Source organism: Scomber scombrus, chromosome 11 (genome assembly GCF_963691925.1).
Source record: "Scomber scombrus chromosome 11, fScoSco1.1, whole genome shotgun sequence".
NCBI lineage: Eukaryota > Metazoa > Chordata > Actinopteri > Scombriformes > Scombridae > Scomber > Scomber scombrus.
Window position 1 is genome coordinate 17,702,143 of NC_084980.1, and position 19,363 is coordinate 17,721,505.

The 19,363-nt window shown below is 38.8% G+C and overlaps 2 protein-coding genes across 3 annotated transcripts in view; one reads left to right on the top strand and one right to left on the bottom strand.

The window, feature by feature from the left end:
* Positions 1-12,285: 12,285 nt before the first annotated feature.
* Positions 12,286-14,767, top strand: c1ql3b (complement component 1, q subcomponent-like 3b). The gene is made up of 2 exons (XM_062428974.1): positions 12,286-12,906; positions 13,152-14,767. The coding sequence occupies exons 1-2, from the start codon at positions 12,286-12,288 to the stop codon at positions 13,329-13,331; spliced, it is 801 nt and encodes a 266-aa protein (XP_062284958.1). The 3' UTR covers positions 13,332-14,767.
* The window catches only part of pter (phosphotriesterase related), a 291,456-nt gene continuing 285,840 nt past the window's right edge, over positions 13,748-19,363 (bottom strand). The window contains exons 1-5 of one of the 2 annotated variants that reach the window (XM_062428972.1): positions 18,560-18,623; positions 17,482-17,939; positions 16,334-16,599; positions 15,918-16,058; positions 13,749-15,178 (exon numbers count right to left, since the gene is read on the bottom strand). In XM_062428972.1, the coding sequence (XP_062284956.1) occupies positions 14,968-15,178; positions 15,918-16,058; positions 16,334-16,599; positions 17,482-17,913 (1,050 nt within the window). In that variant the 5' untranslated portion in view covers positions 17,914-17,939; positions 18,560-18,623 and the 3' untranslated portion in view covers positions 13,749-14,967. Of the gene's footprint in view, positions 15,179-15,917; positions 16,059-16,333; positions 16,600-17,481; positions 17,940-18,559; positions 18,624-19,363 lie in introns of those variants that run through there. The other variant, XM_062428973.1, reaches the window with a different exon arrangement.

The window sequence follows — 19,363 nt, forward strand, 5'->3', positions numbered from 1 at the left end:
ACTCGTTCAATCCAACAGTCTCAGTGACACACTTTTTAAGCTCATAAATGATTTTTGGCAATCTTATATGGCTAAATATATATTATATAAATATACATATACATATATATCTTACATTTAAAAAATTGGAACAAAATCGAAACAACTCAGGTAAACTGTATAACTTTTCCTGCCCATTTTGCCATAACTAAATTATCTTGGAATTAATATAATTTCCCCCATTGAGAATATATTCGAGATAAATGGTCCTAAACTGATTAAAACTATTACAGTAGATCTTACCAGATTGGGAACACTTTTGCTATCCTTGTGGAGCAGAGATAATTAAAATAACGTTTTCTTTTATGATATCTTCGATTCCTCTTACATTACATGAATATTGGTTGAAAGAAATTAAAAAGTGTTTTATAATGTTTCTTTTGGAGAATCAAAGACCAAACTGGAAAGACATAGAAATAAAGGAGGATTGGGAATAACAGAAATATATACATATTTGGCCTTTAATGGAAAATACCCCATGCTCTGGGCCTATCATGGCCAGTGTAATTTTTGCAGCTGGATGTGGCTGGAGCAGAAAGTTGCTGGTGAGAGTAAAAAAAACAAGTATCCCTTTTTTCTTTGCAGATTGTACATAGGTCATTACAAACATTAAGAGCCCAATTATTACTTTTTTCATTTTAAATGTTTTTTCATGTTAAAGATAACCCAAAAGAAATGTACAATTGATGGATTAGTTTTGCATTCATGTCCATTATAGGAGAACCCATTATTCACTGCTGGAGAGAAGACTCTTATTGGTAAGGAGTGGGAAAGCCATGATGCTAGGAATCTGGGCAAAATTGTAAAGCAGGAGATAATAATGATATTCAATTAGCTTAAAATTTAATTTCAACCTTAATGATTTGTATTTTCTGCAGTACATACAGCTGAATTCTATACTACAGAAACTCATATCTTAAGGTACCATTGCTGGCCTCAGATGAAGATACAGATATGACATTAAAAGAGATTGTAACAAATAAAAGCTCAGTACATAAACTTTACAAACTTATATCTCTATCAGATGATGTACAGATGATGAGATTTTAAACTGAATATATGTAACTCCCCAGAAGCTGATGCTGATGCTGTCAGTAAGTCAGATATATGTTGGCATGGCTATGTGTTATAGCACTGCCCACAAATAAGACAGTTTTGAGTAGGAAAAAAACATTATGTTCAAAATTAAATGTAGATGTGTCACTATGCTCCAAAATGTGTTTGCTGGGAGTTTAAGTGGATGGATTAAAATGTGCAGAAACACAACATCTGACAACATTGGCTTTCCTTTTTGTGGAAGAAAGATCATTCTTATGAACTGAAAAGTAAGACAATCAAATTGATTTTGTTTGAATCAATGGCTGAAGGACTTAACAGAGCTGATAATGATGGAACGTGTGGTCTGCATCGAGACAATGGCTTAGATGGACCGTGGACACATATATAAGACTATATAAATAAGGGACATTTAGGTTAAGACGTGATTTGACTGTTCAAGATGTAAAGCCAGTACAATGAAATAGAAAACTGATCCATAGGTAGAGTGAAGAAGTCCTGTCAAGAAGGATTTATGATAGAACCTCTGGTGTACTGCTCTTGTGTTGTGTATTTGGCATTTGTGTTGTTTGTATTTGGTAGTTTTTCTTGTGATGAATGCATTTTTATTTTCTTTTATTTGTCTATGTGTGACATTTCCTACATCAATTAAGGCACTCACATTTATTCTGAGAGGCCAGACCAATCTTGCATCAAGGAAGTACAGATGCATGGAAACGTGGAAAAGTTGCAAACACAGTCTCTCTCAGATATGGACAGACACACAAATTGAACAATTTTTTTTTTTAATGAAATACATCAGTGTGGCATGTTTGGACACCCTAAGAGTTCTGAAGTCTTGGATTCTTTTTACAAGGTCTCAGACATTAATCAGTTTGTTAGGCCTAAGGCATTTCAACAATTGTCATTAGGAAATGTCAGCTGGGGCCAATTTCAAAGCTTTACAAATAGTCTGACTCTTCAAACCTTGTGTTAACACTCAGCAACCATGGGTTCCTCTAAGCAACTGTGTAAGACTGACAATTGAAATTATTGATGCCCACAATGCAGGGGAAGGCTACAAGAAGACAGTAAAGCGTTGTCAGCTTGCAGTTTCCACAGTGTGAAATGTAATGAAGAGATGGCAGTTTAGGGGAAGATCAAGAAAAAGTCAGTAGAAGAAAACCTTACCTGAGTCATTATCATAAAATCCAATTTCAGAAGCAACAGAACATCTACAGAAGCCTGATGTAATTGAGTCTGGATTTGTGCTGTTGACTGATGAAGTTCAAATATAACTCCTTGGCCACAATCATCCATCCATCATACTTTGGGGTTGTGTTGCAGCCAGCAGTGCAGGAAACATTACATGGGTGGAGGGAAGGAAGAATGGGAGAAAATCCCAAATATAAAAATTTAAAGACTTTAAGCTCACTACAAAAAAATGTTTGCCACAAACAAACAAAAAAAACATCAGAAATACTAAATCATCCAGGTCTGCTTTTGTTGTTGTCTTGCATATTATCATTATGATGTAAATAAAGTGCTGGACCTGATGCATTGTTGGCAAAGCGCAAATGAGTCAGGGGAACAATTCGTTAGCATCTCCATTCAACAACCGCATTGTTTTTGTGAAGGTCTGATGTGTGGTCAAGGTTGAGCCAGACTGTGTTGTTGCAATCACTATGTTGAACAATAATTTGCATTTAGTTGAGGTGTAATTGCAGATCAGAGGAAAGAAACAGATATCTGTTTCCCCTTTCATGTGTTTGGTTGTTTCTAAATGTAGATCTGATTTGTGCCCAGAGATTTAATGTTTCCCTATTGCGTCATCTTCTCCACTTTTCTCTCTTTTTTGTGAAACAAACAGAAACTGGAAAAACTACATCAACAACTCAAGTTTAAGTGGACATAAAAGCCAGACAATTACCAAAGAAGTTGAAGAAAAACACCCACCTTTAAGATATTAAAGGAACATTTTGAGATGGCACAACATTTTGATGAGAGAATCAATTACATGTTCATATCTATTGGGAAATATGAAGATACAATATCCAGCTGCTAGTTAGCTTAGCTTAACATAAAGACTGGAAATGGCGAAACATTTAGTGTGCCTCTGCTCTAAGGCAATAAAGTCCACTTACCATCTAACATTATATCTTGCTAGTTTATTCATTCCAAAAAAATCTGCAAAAGTGATACATTGTGGTTTCACAGACTGTTTTGTGTTGGACTACTTGGTGGGGTGCATCGATGAAGATTTGTCAGGTTCCCAGACAACCGGATTTATACTTTGGTGTTTTTTACATGTATTAAACAAAAGAGATGTTTTACCTTTGGACAGAGCCAGGCTAGCTGTTTCTCATTTTCCAGTCTGTACACTAAGCTAAGATAGCCTGCTGGCTATAGGCTCATATTTAACGCTTAGAGATGAGAGCGGTATCAAGATTTTCATCTAACTCTCACCTTCATGACCAGTGAAAATCATAGCATTCTTAGTATTTGTCTTCTTCAAGCAGTTAAAGTTTTAAATCACACAGCTAACAACATAAATCACTTACACATCAGTTTACATAATAAAATTTTCCATGGAGCCTCAGGAACCAGTGAGAATAATGAATATTATAAGTTTCATAGCCTTTATTGGTGTACCAGTTTATAAAGGAACTGGGTCATGAAGTTTCCTTTTGATATTTGTGGCTGATATCCTTTAAAAATATAGGTTACGGTCACCTTAACATAGTTCTTTAATCTTTTTTTAACCTCTACAACATGAAAAGGAGCTATTCACATCATGACACTCAAGATGGTAAATGGAGAAAGGTAGGATTGAAAAAAAGTGTGGCGGGGGGGGGGGGGAGGGAGTGATGATAAAGAGATTGGGTGATAAATCTTGTTCTGATCAGGTTTCTCTGGTGCCCTCACACCTCAGTCTCTTTCTTGGGGTAATTAATCAATCCCAGACTGGAGGCATTGATCGGCCTCTTGCGGCCCTTGGTATGTTTACACTCCTCAATTGTATTTGCCACTAAGCCCCTCGCTGCCGCTCAATCTCATCGGCAGAAAATGTGACACTTCGCCCTCTGATACCATCAGCAAAACAGTGCATCGATTGACATCTCGATGAAAATCAATCTACTTATTTCTTGTTGCATAGAGGATTTAGGTTTTGTTATAATCCTTTGTTGTAATCTTTTATTCCAGGTTGCAATACATTAAGTTTTATTGTGAGCAATCAAAACACTCCTGGAATGTAGGGACAAGCATTTCCCCACAGACAGTTTTCGTTTTACTTAGATATTTTCCACATTGTCATGATACTGTTGACTATTTTAAGTATTTTTGTAATTTGCATACTTAAAAAAAAACTTTATCAACTAGATCCTTTACTTAAGTAATCTTAATGATATAAAAATGTTAGTAAAAGCTGCATTCAAATATTTGCTTGAGTAAAAGTACAGATAGATGGAAAAATATACTTAGAATAACAGAAATAAAGAACTCATGCAGCTTAATGGACCCTTTTAGAGTTCTATATATTATTAATACTAATGGATTACAATGTGCAGCATTTCAATTTTGCAGTTGATGAAGGTGAAACTCATTTTAGCTACTTTATATACTTATCCACTTTATAAACGTTTATATTATTCTTTAAAAATGGATAACATTTAATTTGACAATCTTTGTATGAATTAAATGAAAGTGTAACTTTTTTTATATATATATACATTTTTTATCTGGAACGTAACTAGAAATTATAGCTGTCAAATAATTGTCATGGGATGAAAAGATAGGAAAAAACCATAGTGGAGTAGAAGTATGCATAAAGTAATATAAAATAGAAGTATTCAAGTATAGTATGCCTTAAAATTTGTTTTTTTATAGACATTACGTTACGTTACTATTGTTTGTAAAAATCCTATCCAGTTTACTCAGCACATTTTTCTATCATGTGTTTTTCAGTTTTTATTTTTAATCTTGATGTGTCCCACTGTCCTCTACTGTTGAACTGGCACTGTGGAAACTTCAGTGGTTTTACGGTGATATTATAGTTTAATATGTTGGTATGACAATTTTAAACACATTTTAAATATCAAATATCAGAATATGTTGGCTATTTGTGATTCAAACCTGAAGATTATCATTCATGTTGGGTCAAATGAGTCTTCCACCTCTACTAGGTAAGTTTCTTGCTTTTTGTTAATTGTTTGTGTTTGTTTGTTTGTTTTAGTTTATTAAGCCATGCAGATCTTTGTGCATTGTACCACATATCCCCTTCATATAGCTGGCATTTCATATTTTTTGTAAACCATTTGTATTATTTTCTATATTATCACTAAACCTCTCACAGGATGCAACACATGATTCAACATCTTATTCACAGACTGTTTGAGAGGGATGACGTGTTTGGCTTTGAGCTCCTGCTGGAGGACAGGAGGATGCTTCAGAGAGGAAAACATGATATTTAAATTTAATTAGAAACACGAAACAGTAGAAATTATAAATCCTTGATAAACAAGCAATGAGCAGCACTGTTGTACAGCCTTGTTGGCCTGTAAAAGCAAAGGATATTCAATAGGCATTGGATATCAAGCACTATCAATGACAAGTACATAATGGATGCATATGAGGAAACTGTTTTTCTGCAAGGGCAGACATTCAATTCCTGTGCAAAAAAGCCTCATTAATGGAATAAAGACTTGGAATATTATATGTCAACTTTTTTATGATCACTTTCGGGGACATTAAATACAAGCAAATCTGAAAAGTCATTTTCCAAATATTACCTGGAAAATCACCACAATAACAGAGAAAGATGCACTGTAAAAAAAATCTCCATCTTATTATTTCAGTCTTTAATTGAGTCCTAAAATCTTATTGTCTTAAAACAAAAAACAAAGATTTTGAATGTTCCAAAAGGGTGTCCAGGAACAATTTTTAAAAAAGCAAGGAAATATATTGGAATCACTATGTTCACTGCATTGTCAGAGTTTTCACCAGGAGCTATTTTTCTCTACAAATTTGTGTACTTGAAGCTTTGAATACGATGTGTCTCCTGAAAGCTTGAGCTGTAGCCTACATGTATTTTGGGATAAACTCATTGCTTGATATTTTGGACAAATCTGAATTAAGTGTCCTCTGGAGGTCCACATGTGAACAGAGTACATTTGAAAAACACAAATATCTCCCACAGTGTTGATGAACAGCACACTGACACGAGCACATGCGCACAAATCAAGGTGAGCAATTGTTCACTTGTCAGCGAGAAGCAAATAATGAGATCAACAAAACAATCACCAATTACACCTTATTTTCACATGAATGAAAAGCTCCTGCTCTCCAACTAAAGTTGAACGATTGCGATCGCTCCTCTATCTTAAGTAAAGTACAGGACCAGCTTTGAGTGGGCGGTGTGGTAACGCATTATGTTATCCCGCCTGCTGAGCTGACTTGTCTTGAAAACAGGGAGAGAGAAAAAAAGATAAACACAAATTCTGAAGGAGCAGAATGTGTGAAAAGTACTGAGGGATATGCAACTTATCACATGGCTACCCGGCACACATGGGGTTTTATCAGTTGATCAACACTTGGGTGTTAGTGGTCACATAATATTGCTGTTTATATCCCTCGTTGGTAATGAGAGGTCCATTCAGTTTCCTTCCCATTCACCAGATAAACTGCTTGACGAACCTGTCTCAGCTGTGATTGTCATTACCACAATTGTGCCCTGCAGCCAGCCAGGTCAGGCCCCATAAATGTCATACATATTTCATGCAGCATCACATTTATCTGGCAAAAGGATTTTTAAAATCTTTTTTTTAGATTGAAATCACGCCTCATATTTCATTAGACAATCGAAAAAGCCTCCGGTCTGTGGTCAGATGGGCTCCATGTTTTATTCATGTCCTCTGAACATCTGCTTGTCCGGATGTCAAATATCATCAGGCTCCCCCAGGACTCCTGCCTGACTGGTTGTAAATGAACTCCAAAGTCGAAACTCAAAACAACCTGTCAGAGCTCCCAACCACCAGAGGAATCTTTAAATACGTTGGCGGAGGTGAGCTGAGTAACTAAGATCTTGTGCTGGGAAAGAGCGATGAATGTCAACTATGGACAAATAAGGAATTAAACATGTGCACTCGGATTCAGTTGGTGTGATACTGTGAAAAGCTTCTAATAGCTGCGTCTTCTTCCTACAGCTTTTGGTGGATTTTGACACTGCTGTTTGCTCTGGCTTCTGGTTGACAAGTCTCCCTGAGTCACCGGAGGCTTGTGCCAATTGGAGGAAAAGAGCCTGACCACTAACAAGTGCTCACTGACTCATAGCCGCCACAGTATGTCCCACTGTGTTTGTGTATGTGTGCATGTGTGTCTTTATATACTGTTCTATTATATAATCATTCTGTTTCTCACTTTGCACCCTTCCTACAGAAAATGTGTTCTTTTATATATGATCATGTATTTTAGCTCACATGGCGTGCCCTCTCAAACTACTGTAATAACAGAGATTCATGAATTAAACAAAATAACATGAAAACAGGAGATACTGAGAGGAAAGAATACAACCAATAAAGATGACGAGTATTTTAAAGGGGTATTGTGAGAGGATTCTCACAGTATTCTGAACAATTATTGGCATCCATTTTTGCAAGACTAATTACAATCATCCATAAACTCCCATGGACTTTGACTGCATTGTGTGAGTATCCACGGAGGTCATTTTTAGTTTTTGATGACCTTTAAAGCCTCTCAAAACCAAAATTAAAAATCCCCTTCAGACATGTTTGAAGTTGTATACACTGCTTTGACTAGACTCCTTTAAAAGCCTTAAAAACACACCCTACCCTTCTCCCTCATTGAAAAATCCAGAATCTATGAATATGCAAATATTTTTAATTTCTAAGGGTTTACTACTACTACTACTACTACTACTACTACTACAGACAAGATGTCTTCCCCTTCAAAGAAAAGTGTATGTGCTCTGCAGGCTTCAAATTTCCATACCACTTGTGTAAGTATTGGAGCACAATAGGCTCCGAAATGTTTGTGATGTCACAAATCATGCTCCTAGGTACACGCCTAAAACTAAGATTTAAGGTGAGCTCAAAGATACTTTCTCCCTTCAGCAATCGAATGTGAAAACAGCTTTCTAGTGTCAAACTCTGCACATACATCATTCTGCTCAGTGAAACCCAAACATCACAGTGAAGCAACAAGAATAAACACACCTTTCTGACTGAAGGGGGGCTTTAAAGATCAGCAGAAAACATTCTTAGTAAGAGTTTAACACTCAAAACCCCAGATAAACTGGTTCATCAGGACTGTGCAGGTGCGTGTTGATCAAATTTGATTGACAGTAGACTGACAACATCAGCAAACAACCCACCAGCTGTCATCAGATTCTGATTCAAATAATTGCTGAATCCTGATTGGTGCGTGGGTTTACGTGACATTACCAAACGAGCCCCAGCCACTTCAGACCAGTGAAGAAATCTCTCAGAAATAACCAAATCATCTAAGACTCCATCGCTCATAAGAAGTTGACAAAGCAGATTTTCAGGGCCTTTTCTGTTCTGTCTATTTTTGAATGACACTCAGTTTTACATTCATTTTCTTAGCATAACAGCTTGCAATGCTGAAAATATGGAACACAGTGTGGTAATTTCTCTGGTGGCCTTCAATGACAAGTTGTAGCTGGGATCAAATTAATTGCATCTTTCTAAAGGTTCAACAGAGATTTAGCTCTCTTCAAGCTAAAACACATTGACATTTTATAAGTTAACTATGTTGTCAACTTTATGCTCAAAAGAAATAACCTTTATTATCAAACCTGTATTAACTGATTTATATGGCCACCTGGGGGCAGCGGACACAAACTGTAAACACAACACAGAAACATCCTTTTAAAGGGAAAATTCAATGTTTTTCTACCTGGACCATATTTTCCCATAATTTTGTGTTTAAATGACTAATGGGGACAACCATTTTTGAAACTGTTCCAGCTAGCAGCTGCAAAATCAGCTGTAATGTAATCAAGTCTGTTGTTGTTGTGTCTAACCAAGTCTCACTCAAGGAGAAGTCTCATTCTCATGAGTTGACATTTTTTGTAATCCAGCCATGACTTATTTTAGACCACACTAAGTTACACTTTCTGTACCCCAACACAACAAACTCTTCCCAGCACTCCTCTCTCCAATTTTTACTTACGTTTCCACCGGTGTCTTCTCCAGCAAAAAGTCACCTTTCATGAGATTTCAGATCGAACCTATTGAGAGAGACTTGTTTAGGCAGAATAACAAACCGATCAGATCGAGCAAAAGTTAAAGAAAAATGTTTTATTTCTCTATATGGTCCTTTCCCTAATGTTGTCAGACACTTCTTTAACAATCTGAACCTGTCAGTGGCAGACCAAGCACTTTTAGTGGACATGGATCAATGGGGTGCAATTGCCCTGTCGGATTATATTGCAGCCTGTTTCGCAGCATCCAGCTGCATCGCTCTTCCTCAATACTGGACCAATTTCAAAAATTGTTGTCCCCATTAGTCACTTAGACACAAAATGATGGGAAAGTAGGGCCAAGGATGAAAAATACCAGAGTTTCCCTTTAAGTTGATATGGCTGTGATCGTGTTAGAAAACAGAAGTTTATCAACATTAACATTCATTTGGAGTTGTATTTCTGGCCTCCTGACAAATTAAGTCCAGTATTCACTCTCTTTTTAGCACTGATTTCCACTAATTCCTCAGAGAAATATCTGACTTTTTAGCTGTTAAATACTCCACAGTGTTGTCTAACTAGTCCAGCTGGTGCTTGGTAAGTGGTTTAATAGAGGTACTTACTTTGTGTGATTTGTTGAGTGATCTTGCAGTAAAGTTATGGACTGTAAACCAAAACAATGAGCTGGAAATCATTCAAATAGTCCTTAAAGCTGAGGGGAGTTGAAGCCAGGTGATAATGGACTCTGGGTTCATCACAATGAATTAAAACTTTCACATTACACATAATCATGTGATCCATTGTTAACATAATAACAAAAACATTACCTAATTGTCGAAGTCCATCTAAAGCAGATACTTTCACCTTTTTCTGTTCTACCAAGAGCCAAAAACATGCAGGCCTACACATTTGTTTCTTTTCTACTGATATTGTTTTGGTTTTATTTGTCCTTCCCTTGATCCTTGAATCACCTCTTTACAAGTGTAATGGAAAATTATACTTCTCATATACTTTGTTTTAACTTGGCTGTGTAACAGAAAAAGTCCTGACCTCTTGACCTTTATAACCACGGTAGGAGAATGCAGAATTAAGGTTGTGTAGTTTGGTTGCAGTTGCTCAGTTCCGCCTTCGAGTTGAGACAATGGTCTAACCTAAAGTTGTGACTGCCATCTGTGGCGGGTGTGACATCGAGTGTAAATGTAAGTGCTTGCTGCTTGTTGTCCATTTGTCGACACAAACTCTTGATATCTTTTATGCATCAGTGAGAATTAAACTCTGTGAATAGATTTTATTACAGACATATTCTGTGTAGGACATAACTGAGCCACTGTAAAATGACATGCTTTTTATGTCATTGAGGTGTATATTCAAGTATATGCTGTATGTTGCCCTTATATTTTAAATACTCTGCAATGGTGAAACATAACTTTTTTTTGTTTCTGTTTTTCTGTCATTGTTAGTCATACTGTTAAATATATAGGATCAATGTATAACTGAACTGTTGGCAGCACAGGTTTATGGCAATGATTTTAGTGCACATCACATTTCTTAAAATGTAAATAATGAAGATCATTATTTGATTTTAACTTTTACCCACCACTTTTAATTAAGCTATATCATTTTTTAAGAGGGTCAGTAGTTCTGTTGGCACTTTTTGAGATCATTATTCAACAAACACACATTTCGAATCTCATCCGGGCGGCAATCAAAGCCTCCCTCCAAACAAACAAACAAATGGGGCTTTCTGTGTTTTTCCTTCTTGTTCATGTATCTCTCCACCTGGCAGTGAGGTGCCATTGACACAGAGTGACAGCCTCTGCATTCATGAGCACATCATCATCTGCCCTCCTCACTAAGAATTAGCCTCTCATCACTCAAACTTTACAAAAGCCACTTTATCTAGACAGGACTTGCTTTTAAAATCTTAAGAGATCAGCTGTTTGGATTGTTTTATGAATCAGTTAAAATTCAGTTGTAAATTTCCAGGAAAATATAGTATGCATGATATCTCTTCAGATACTCAACAATTTTAGATTTTGTTACACAGCTGCTAATTATGAATTCCTGTTCATAATTAATGAAGTGATCTCATCCTATTCTCCCTCTAAATGGCCCAGCATTCAGTCATTTCATCAGTATATTTGTATGAAGTCATCCTTCACTGCCAGCTCCTACTGACTCCCTCCTTCCTTTCAGTGGCTCTATAGATTTCTTTCTAATGATAAATTGGACATGGGGAACCACTGAGGTGTGCCCAGGTGCCAAAGGAGTATAGCTTTTTTATCTTTAATGGGCCTAATTAGGCTTAAGACCTTTAGAGCTGTTTGAATAAATGCTAAAAGCCTGTTGAGATTGTTTGTTACATTACAATAATCAATAAAAAACGAATACATACTCTGTTAAAACTCTGCTAAAGTAATCAGAGTAACTATCTCTTTGATTTCACAAACAAATCCATTAAAGTAAGGCAAGTGTCATTAAAATGTGAGTAGTGGCCCATATTATTTGTTCCATTTTAGTCACGTTTCAAAGCTGCATCTCTCTTTTGTTTTTCACTTTCTCTCTTTTGATTTAAGAAATTCACGGATTCTGTCCCATCCATCACCTCCACCCCTCCCCTCATTCTCTAAACACTGAAATGGGTAACATTTAATTTCTAGCCCATTCTCTCCTGTGGCACCGTGGTGGGCGGAAACTTGTGCTGCATAAACATAAAGCGTAGATTGTGTCTTTTTTTCATCTCATAAAGTCTTTTGTTGTTGTTTTTCTTGCGGTGAGAAGGTGGGGATGAACCAGTTGGACTGATACTACAGCGCGTAAAAGTTGTGGATGGTTACTTTTGCGCACAAACATTTAAGGGACTATTTTATCTCCAAAAATTGCAGTATCATACAGGATCAGGTCAAATTCTTCCCTCGGCAAGGGTATCGCTCACAAGCAGGCTGGAAGACCATCCACTCCGGAGAACACAGCGAATCCGCAGAGCGCAGATGATCGCAACTGGTGTTTGTGGCGTCGCGCTGGTGCTGGTGTTGGTGGTTCTTATACCGGTCGTGGTGAACTCCGCCGGGACTCCTGCCCGCTACGAGATGCTCGGGTCCTGCCAAATGGTTTGTGACTCCCACGGGACCACAGCCACGGCCGCGGCCAAGACGACCAACCCGATCAAAGACAACCGTCTGGTTCAGTCGCTTCCAACGTTCATCCAAGGTCCTCAAGGAGAGCCGGGACGCGTGGGGAGGATGGGTCCCAGGGGCCCGATTGGCGAGCCCGGGCCGCCTGGACCTTTTGGTCCGCCCGGAGAGAGAGGGGCACCTGGTCCTCCGGGTCCACCCGGTACACCCGGAATAAATGGACCCACCGGTGCCATCAGCGCCGCCACCTACAACACTATCCCAAAGATTGCATTTTATGCAGGACTGAAAAAGCAACATGAGGGATATGAAGTGCTAAAATTCGACGACGTAGTCACAAATCTCGGCAATCACTATGACCCCTCAACAGGGAAATTCACCTGTTCAATACCAGGGATTTACTTCTTTGTTTACCACGTGTTGATGCGAGGCGGGGATGGAACCAGCATGTGGGCCGACCTCTGTAAAAACAACCAGGTATGATACTTCATGAAATAGTATGAACGTTTCATTTTCTTTGCTTTACTCATGTATGTACAATAAAAATACTCATTATGTCGGGATTACAGACGTAATTTCATTAAAGAAAAGACTTCTTAATTGAAATGAAAACGACAGATGTGTCGTCAGTGAGATGACCTCACGGAGCTGTCCGCGGTTCTGATTTCAGTAAGTTAAAAACAAGTTTCATCAGCACAAATATCATGTTTGCTTACTTCCAGGTGAGAGCCAGCGCCATCGCCCAAGACGCCGACCAGAACTACGACTATGCCAGCAACAGTGTAGTTTTACATCTCGAGCCCGGAGACGAGATTTACATCAAGTTGGACGGCGGAAAGGCGCACGGGGGCAACAACAACAAGTACAGCACCTTCTCTGGCTTCATGTTGTACGCTGATTGAAACAAGGGAAACATCCGCTCTGCATATACTTTGCTTCACTGCTCATCCTCGATTCAATGTCAGTTGGATTATTAGAGACAGTGTTCACCATTTTCCATATTGCAAACGAATCAAGATGCTGAGGAAGTCATGCGTAAAAAGAAAATAACTGTACAGTGTAATTACAGAATTACAATGAGTTTTAATGTATACAGCTATGAACTGTACTCCTGTCGGCTTGATTAGTGTCGCTACTGCACCCTGAATTAACTGTTCTGCATTACATATTAAGTTTGCTGATATGTCAAACATACTGTAGCTGCTGTTGTAACACATACTAAGTGTTGATTCATTGTATTGACCTGTAGCACTCAATTATACAAGGTAAAGTTATATGCACATATTCACCAATCTCTTTACAATGTTGTTAATCCATATTGGTGCTTTAATTTAAAAAAAAAAAAAAAAGGTACCTGTTGCATTTTGAGTGAAAATGTTAAAAGATGTAAGTGATGCATGATTATAAAAGCTGACATTTTAACTCTGCACAGCGTAAAAACACTTTAAAGAGAAAATAATTCTGTAAATGTGTTGACGCACTGTCACAAAATGATCACTGTAACTCATTTTTCTTGTCTGTCTCAATATGACAGCTGGTTGGAGCGACAGGGTAGTTTGGTGGTTAGTCACCATCATAAAACTGGACAGTCACACTGACAGCAACATTCACTTGAACTGGATGACAGACATCGATCCGCCTGCTATTTGTTGAGCCACTCTAGGTATGATTGTCAGCTAGAATGTAAAATATGATGTTAAATTAAATCCCCTGGCTTTACTTCCTAATCGTCTCGGAAGATTAATCAAAAGTTACAGTTTTTCATGGTGCACAGTCAGCTGTGGCGATCACGCCATTGATCATGGTGTGAAGTCACCCTGTGAAGCCACCTGTTTCCCAGATGAGAGGAGAATGTGTCCTTCATCTGGGCCTCCACTAGACACCCACTGAGGGGCAACAGGACAACTCATCTAACACAGCCGCATTGTGTCGAGAGCAGAGCGGCATACTGATTACAAACACACTCATTATTTTCCTTCCATGTTTGCAGAACTGTCACTTACAAATACAAAGAAAGCAGCCACTACATTGACATTGAAAAATCAATTAGCACCACTGTAGACAAAACCTCAAGAGTGAGGAAAATATTTGCCTTCGATTGTATTCATATTTATGTGGACAAACAAAAGCTTTTTTTTTGTTGTTGTTGCCAAAACAAGACAGCTAATGAGAGGCACTGTGATCCTGCAAGGCTCCTTTATATAATTAGCTTACAAAGTGAATCATGTGTAATCCCAAATATAAAATCAAGCTTGAACCTGTTCAAGTCAGTCTCCAGAAAAACTTTTCTTTTAAGTCAAACGACAACCTGTAATTACTTTTCATTCAAAGCTAATTACTGAATAAAATAAGAATAAACAATTTAGGACAACTCCTGTAAGCTCATTGTTTTAAGAGTCCAAAAGCACATTTATGAATCTGTCTGGACTGGTGATTATTGCAAGAATCTCAAAGTATTCATTGTGGGTTGTTGAGTCATGATGTGAAGATAAAGTTAAGGCTACATCAAAAACGCCTGCCTTGGGTCTCTCTTCTGCCTCATTTGAAGGTCAGCCAGCATTTTGGGTTGTCGATGAGGATCTTATCCACCTGGTGCTGCGTGATGCCCCTTATCAGCATCTTCGGCACAATGTTCTTCAGGATGTGAGAGTAGCCGTGGCCGCCGTACTTGGTCAGACGGTTCTTGGTGTGGATGTCGTGAGCGATCACTATCTTGTCCTCATAGCCCTCCTTTACCAGGAATGCCAAGCTGAATGTGAATGAAAATAAAAGTGAGACACAAGTAGCCTTTAAACAACACGACTTTTAGTTAATATTAAATGGAAAACTTTAATGGAAAGGTGGGGCGCGACGAACAGGAGGAAATTTGCCTTTTTTATGCCTATTTATTAATGCCTTTCTTTATTGACAACAAAGATCAAGCACTCAAAACAAAACACCCACACACAAACAAAAGAAATCATTAATAGCCTACATGTAGCCTAAATTAAAATAACATTAAATAGGAAACCTGGAGAAAAATGGAACCTGGAACCACAGTGCGAAAATAATGTTTAACGTCGGCATGTTAATTGCAGCGGAACAACACAAACTTCTACACGGAGAGGTAGGAGGCTAGTGTGGGCAATAATGTTAACGTTACAAAATGGATCAATTTGACCACAAAAGTTGGCAATCCAGCGCCAGCAGAGTACCACAAGACAGTTCATCACTGAACTTGATTTCAGCTTCATACATGCGCTCATCCTCCAAAAAGATATGAAATTCCGCTCTGAGCTCAATGATGCACGACATCACTTTGCCCCTGGAAAGCCTTGCTTCGCTGTTAAAACAACACAGAGGTATGATCCGCTCCCATTTCCTCACAAAGTGCGGAGAACAGTCGCACTATCAGGGGGTTTTGATCAAATTTACCACTCTCACAACCTCTGTCAAACACATCAGCATGGTTACCATTGACAAATTTAACCTCAAGCAGTGTTACTCACGCCTTGACTCTCTGGCTATCACTCGGCATGTCCACCTTTAGGTCATAGGGATAGTTCAGCATCTCAGTTCCAAACAGATCGTACTCGAGGTAACTCCCCATCTTAGCAAACTCAAGCAATTCACCCTCATCAAATATGGTCCTGCAGGAAGAGAACACACAGGTGATAAAGTTGACGTGTGGCATTTCAAGCAGTTCAAGTTTAACACATAAATTATTGTAAAATCAATGAATAATAATTCCACTGCATGACAGAAATAGGGCTTAATTTAGGGCTTAACTAATGTATAAAAACCTTAGAGTGTCATCATGTTTTGCAATTAAAGGTGACATAAAGGTCAGCTACAACACTTTTAATGAAATCCAAACAACACTTCAATTCCCAAACACAGCCAGCTGTATTAAGGCACTTCTCACCTGTCCAGGTGTGACATGACAGTTTTGCTGATGTCACCGCCGGCCTCCTGGAGAATCCGGATGACTTCAGCTGGAGCGGTAGGATTCCTGCCGGGATGGATGATAACGGGGCAGCCGAGCTGAGCCTGAGCGTGAGCTGTGGCCTTCAGCACCTTCTTCTCGCTCTCAGTAATCGGCCAGCCGGTGCCGATCTCTCCGATAACACCACAGCGGATGTCTGTGCCATCGGCGCCGTGAAGCACCTCGCTGACGATGATGTCGGTGAGCTGACGGGCAGGAAAATGAGAAGTTAGTCAAAGGAGAACGCCATCAGTCTGCTGCAGCTTTATCTACATATTAGATCATTAAAATTACACTTTTGTGGGTCCCTGCTCTGCTTGTTTATCAGACTTCATGCACATGGACAGCAAGTTAGGTTTGAATGACAATATCGAAATATAATAAATATGAAGATTATGTGAATATTCTCAGTGAGTCACTACTCGAAGACAAGACACAGCAGCTGCAAACATGATCAGATCAATCAGAAGACAGAAGAAACACAGAATGTGTTGAGAGAACCGGCGATGGATCAAACTCTCAGCACAACAAATTGATTCAGGATGTTCTAATCATATGACTGAGACATACGGTACAGCAGCCAATCCTAGACACACACACACTGATGAAGTTTTTAGATTTTTTTTTAGATTAAATTGTTTAAAACAGGTTTTCAGAGTGAGAGGTGGGCCTGACCAGGGGGGCTCCAAGTAATTTCCACTCGAGGCTCCATGAATGGAATAAAAAAAATTAGACAAAAAATACTAGATTTTATGTTCGTTATCAAAAAGACATCACAGCTTAATAGTGTGTGACTTGGTTAATGAGTCTGACGTACGTCAAACAGCAGTACCAACCTATCTTGGCTCAACTGTTGAATGTCAGCGGGATCAAGTAACATAATCATGATCCCATAGGCATCCATGAAATGAATGAAATTAAGCAAGTAAACTCAGGGTGAGGAGTCCCTTTTTCCCAGTTTTGTCTGAGGGGAGGCCCACACTCTCAGACAATCAAAACCCTGGATTTAAAACTTGGGAGAAAAACCCCCAAAAAACAAAAAAAAAAGTGTGTGTGTACCAAACACTGCTACACTCCTAAACTCACACCTTCTCCACACTCATTTTCTTGGTGGCCTCTGTGTGGGTGCAGTCCACATAGTACCCCGCTCCAGCGATGACGTGGACCCCGGTGTCCTTGGCCAGCTTCCTGAGGGTGGGCAGGTCCCGGTCGATGCCTGTGGTAGTGTTCTCCACTATTGCACCCCCTCCAGCCTTCCTGTAGGCCAGCAGCTCGTCCCGCACGGCGGCGATCTCCTGCTGCAGCAGCAGGTTCTCGTGGCAACTGTAGGGGTTTTGTCTCAGCCAGTGCATGTGCTGCATGTGGAATGGGTCCTCCGACACCACCTCATCACCTGGAGGAGGAGGGAAGTAGCAGCACTCGAAGCTCATCGTCAGGTGCTCGTGGGTCATGGTACGTCCCAGCTGGTCGGGATCCACCAGACCCAGGACAGTCTGGACCTTCCCACTGAGCTCTGACATGATGGGTGTTTAGGGTTTCTCACAACCTGCAGGGACACAAAGTAATGATTTATTTAGAGTTGAGAGAAATGTAAGAGCAGGGAAACGTTTTGCATGTTATAGTGCAGATCTGACAGGAGAAGGGAGGGAGGAGCTCTGACAACTCATTGACCAGACCAGGGGAGGGAACTTTGGACTTCAAAATGCAAGCCCTGATCACAATTTAAACTAACTATACTGCCAGTCTAGGTGTAGGTGAGGGATCTCAAAGTTGTGTATCAAGCTGGTGGATGTTTTTACGCCCAGTCAGGACTTCAAACTACAACAGCCACTGTTATTGAGATGAACATAACCACAGCGGAATAAGTGCCAATTTGACTCAAAATGATTGAATTAAAATGAAATAACAATGAAAAATATGAGCTACATTCAATGAATCCCTTTCGAGCTACTTTCTATACTTTGCAAAGAATGTCGAGTATGTTCTACTGCAGCATGGTGGTCGTTAAATTACAAAGATTGTTTTGAGCAAAGGGCAGCGAGGAAATCGATTGAATCAAGCGAAAACAGTGTGCAATAAACTCAGAGCTGCAGCACGAGGTGTACGAAAAGTTTCATCGACTTAAAATCCTGAAATGTGTCGAAACTGCTAAAACGCGTTGCTGACCTTGTTTGTTCTTAAAATGTGGTCCACTTCCAGCCAGCACAGCCCGTCCACTTTCAGATTAACATAGCAATACGTCACTGGAGGCATGAACTATCGCGAGAGACTACGAGAGTCCAGTGCGAGAGTCGAGTAACACGCAAACCCCGATTAGAGATTATTATTATTATAAAATACGATGGTTATTTCTTAATAAACATTATAAAGATAAAGATAATAAATATACAATGAAAAAAGTGACTAATAGGCAATCGTGTAAGTAATAGCTATATTAATGTTTAATCAATAATTTACCAATATTAATCATTTATAAACCATAAGAGAAACCCTTGGGTTGCCAGGCTGTGAACAATATCTTGCTATTGAGTTATTAACAGTCAAGATATTAATGAAGTCATAATGAAAGGATGTGAGTTTCTCCCTTTCTAATAAGGCAGCAGCAAAAGTCATCAGAATTGTTACATCGGTAATGAAGGGTTGTAAGTCTGCAGTTGAACATTTTAATAAGTCAAAGAAATGTAATATCATTTTTTTTTTTTTTTTTTTTTTAAAGCTGGAGGGATTTTTCTGATGAAGTTGCAGGCTGGGTGCCACAACCTATAAAAATGTTCTCATTAATGACTTTTAACTGATCAATATAGCATTAGTTAATGATTTATTTACCCTTATAGAGCCCTCAATAGAGACAGCTGTGGTTCCAAACAGGAAAACTTGAAACCACAAAAAATGATTCAGTAGATTTACTTGCATAACCGTCATACTGACTATAAGCAAGTTTTACTGCACTCATTTACAAGCAAATGGGTA

Coding starts and splice junctions, on each gene's coding strand:
- c1ql3b (XM_062428974.1), top strand. CDS start 12,286: ATGATCGCAACTGGTGTTTGTGGCGTCGCGCTGGTGCTGGTGTTGGTG. Junction 12,907..13,151: donor ACCTCTGTAAAAACAACCAG/GTATGATACTTC, acceptor GCTTACTTCCAG/GTGAGAGCCAGCGCCATCGC.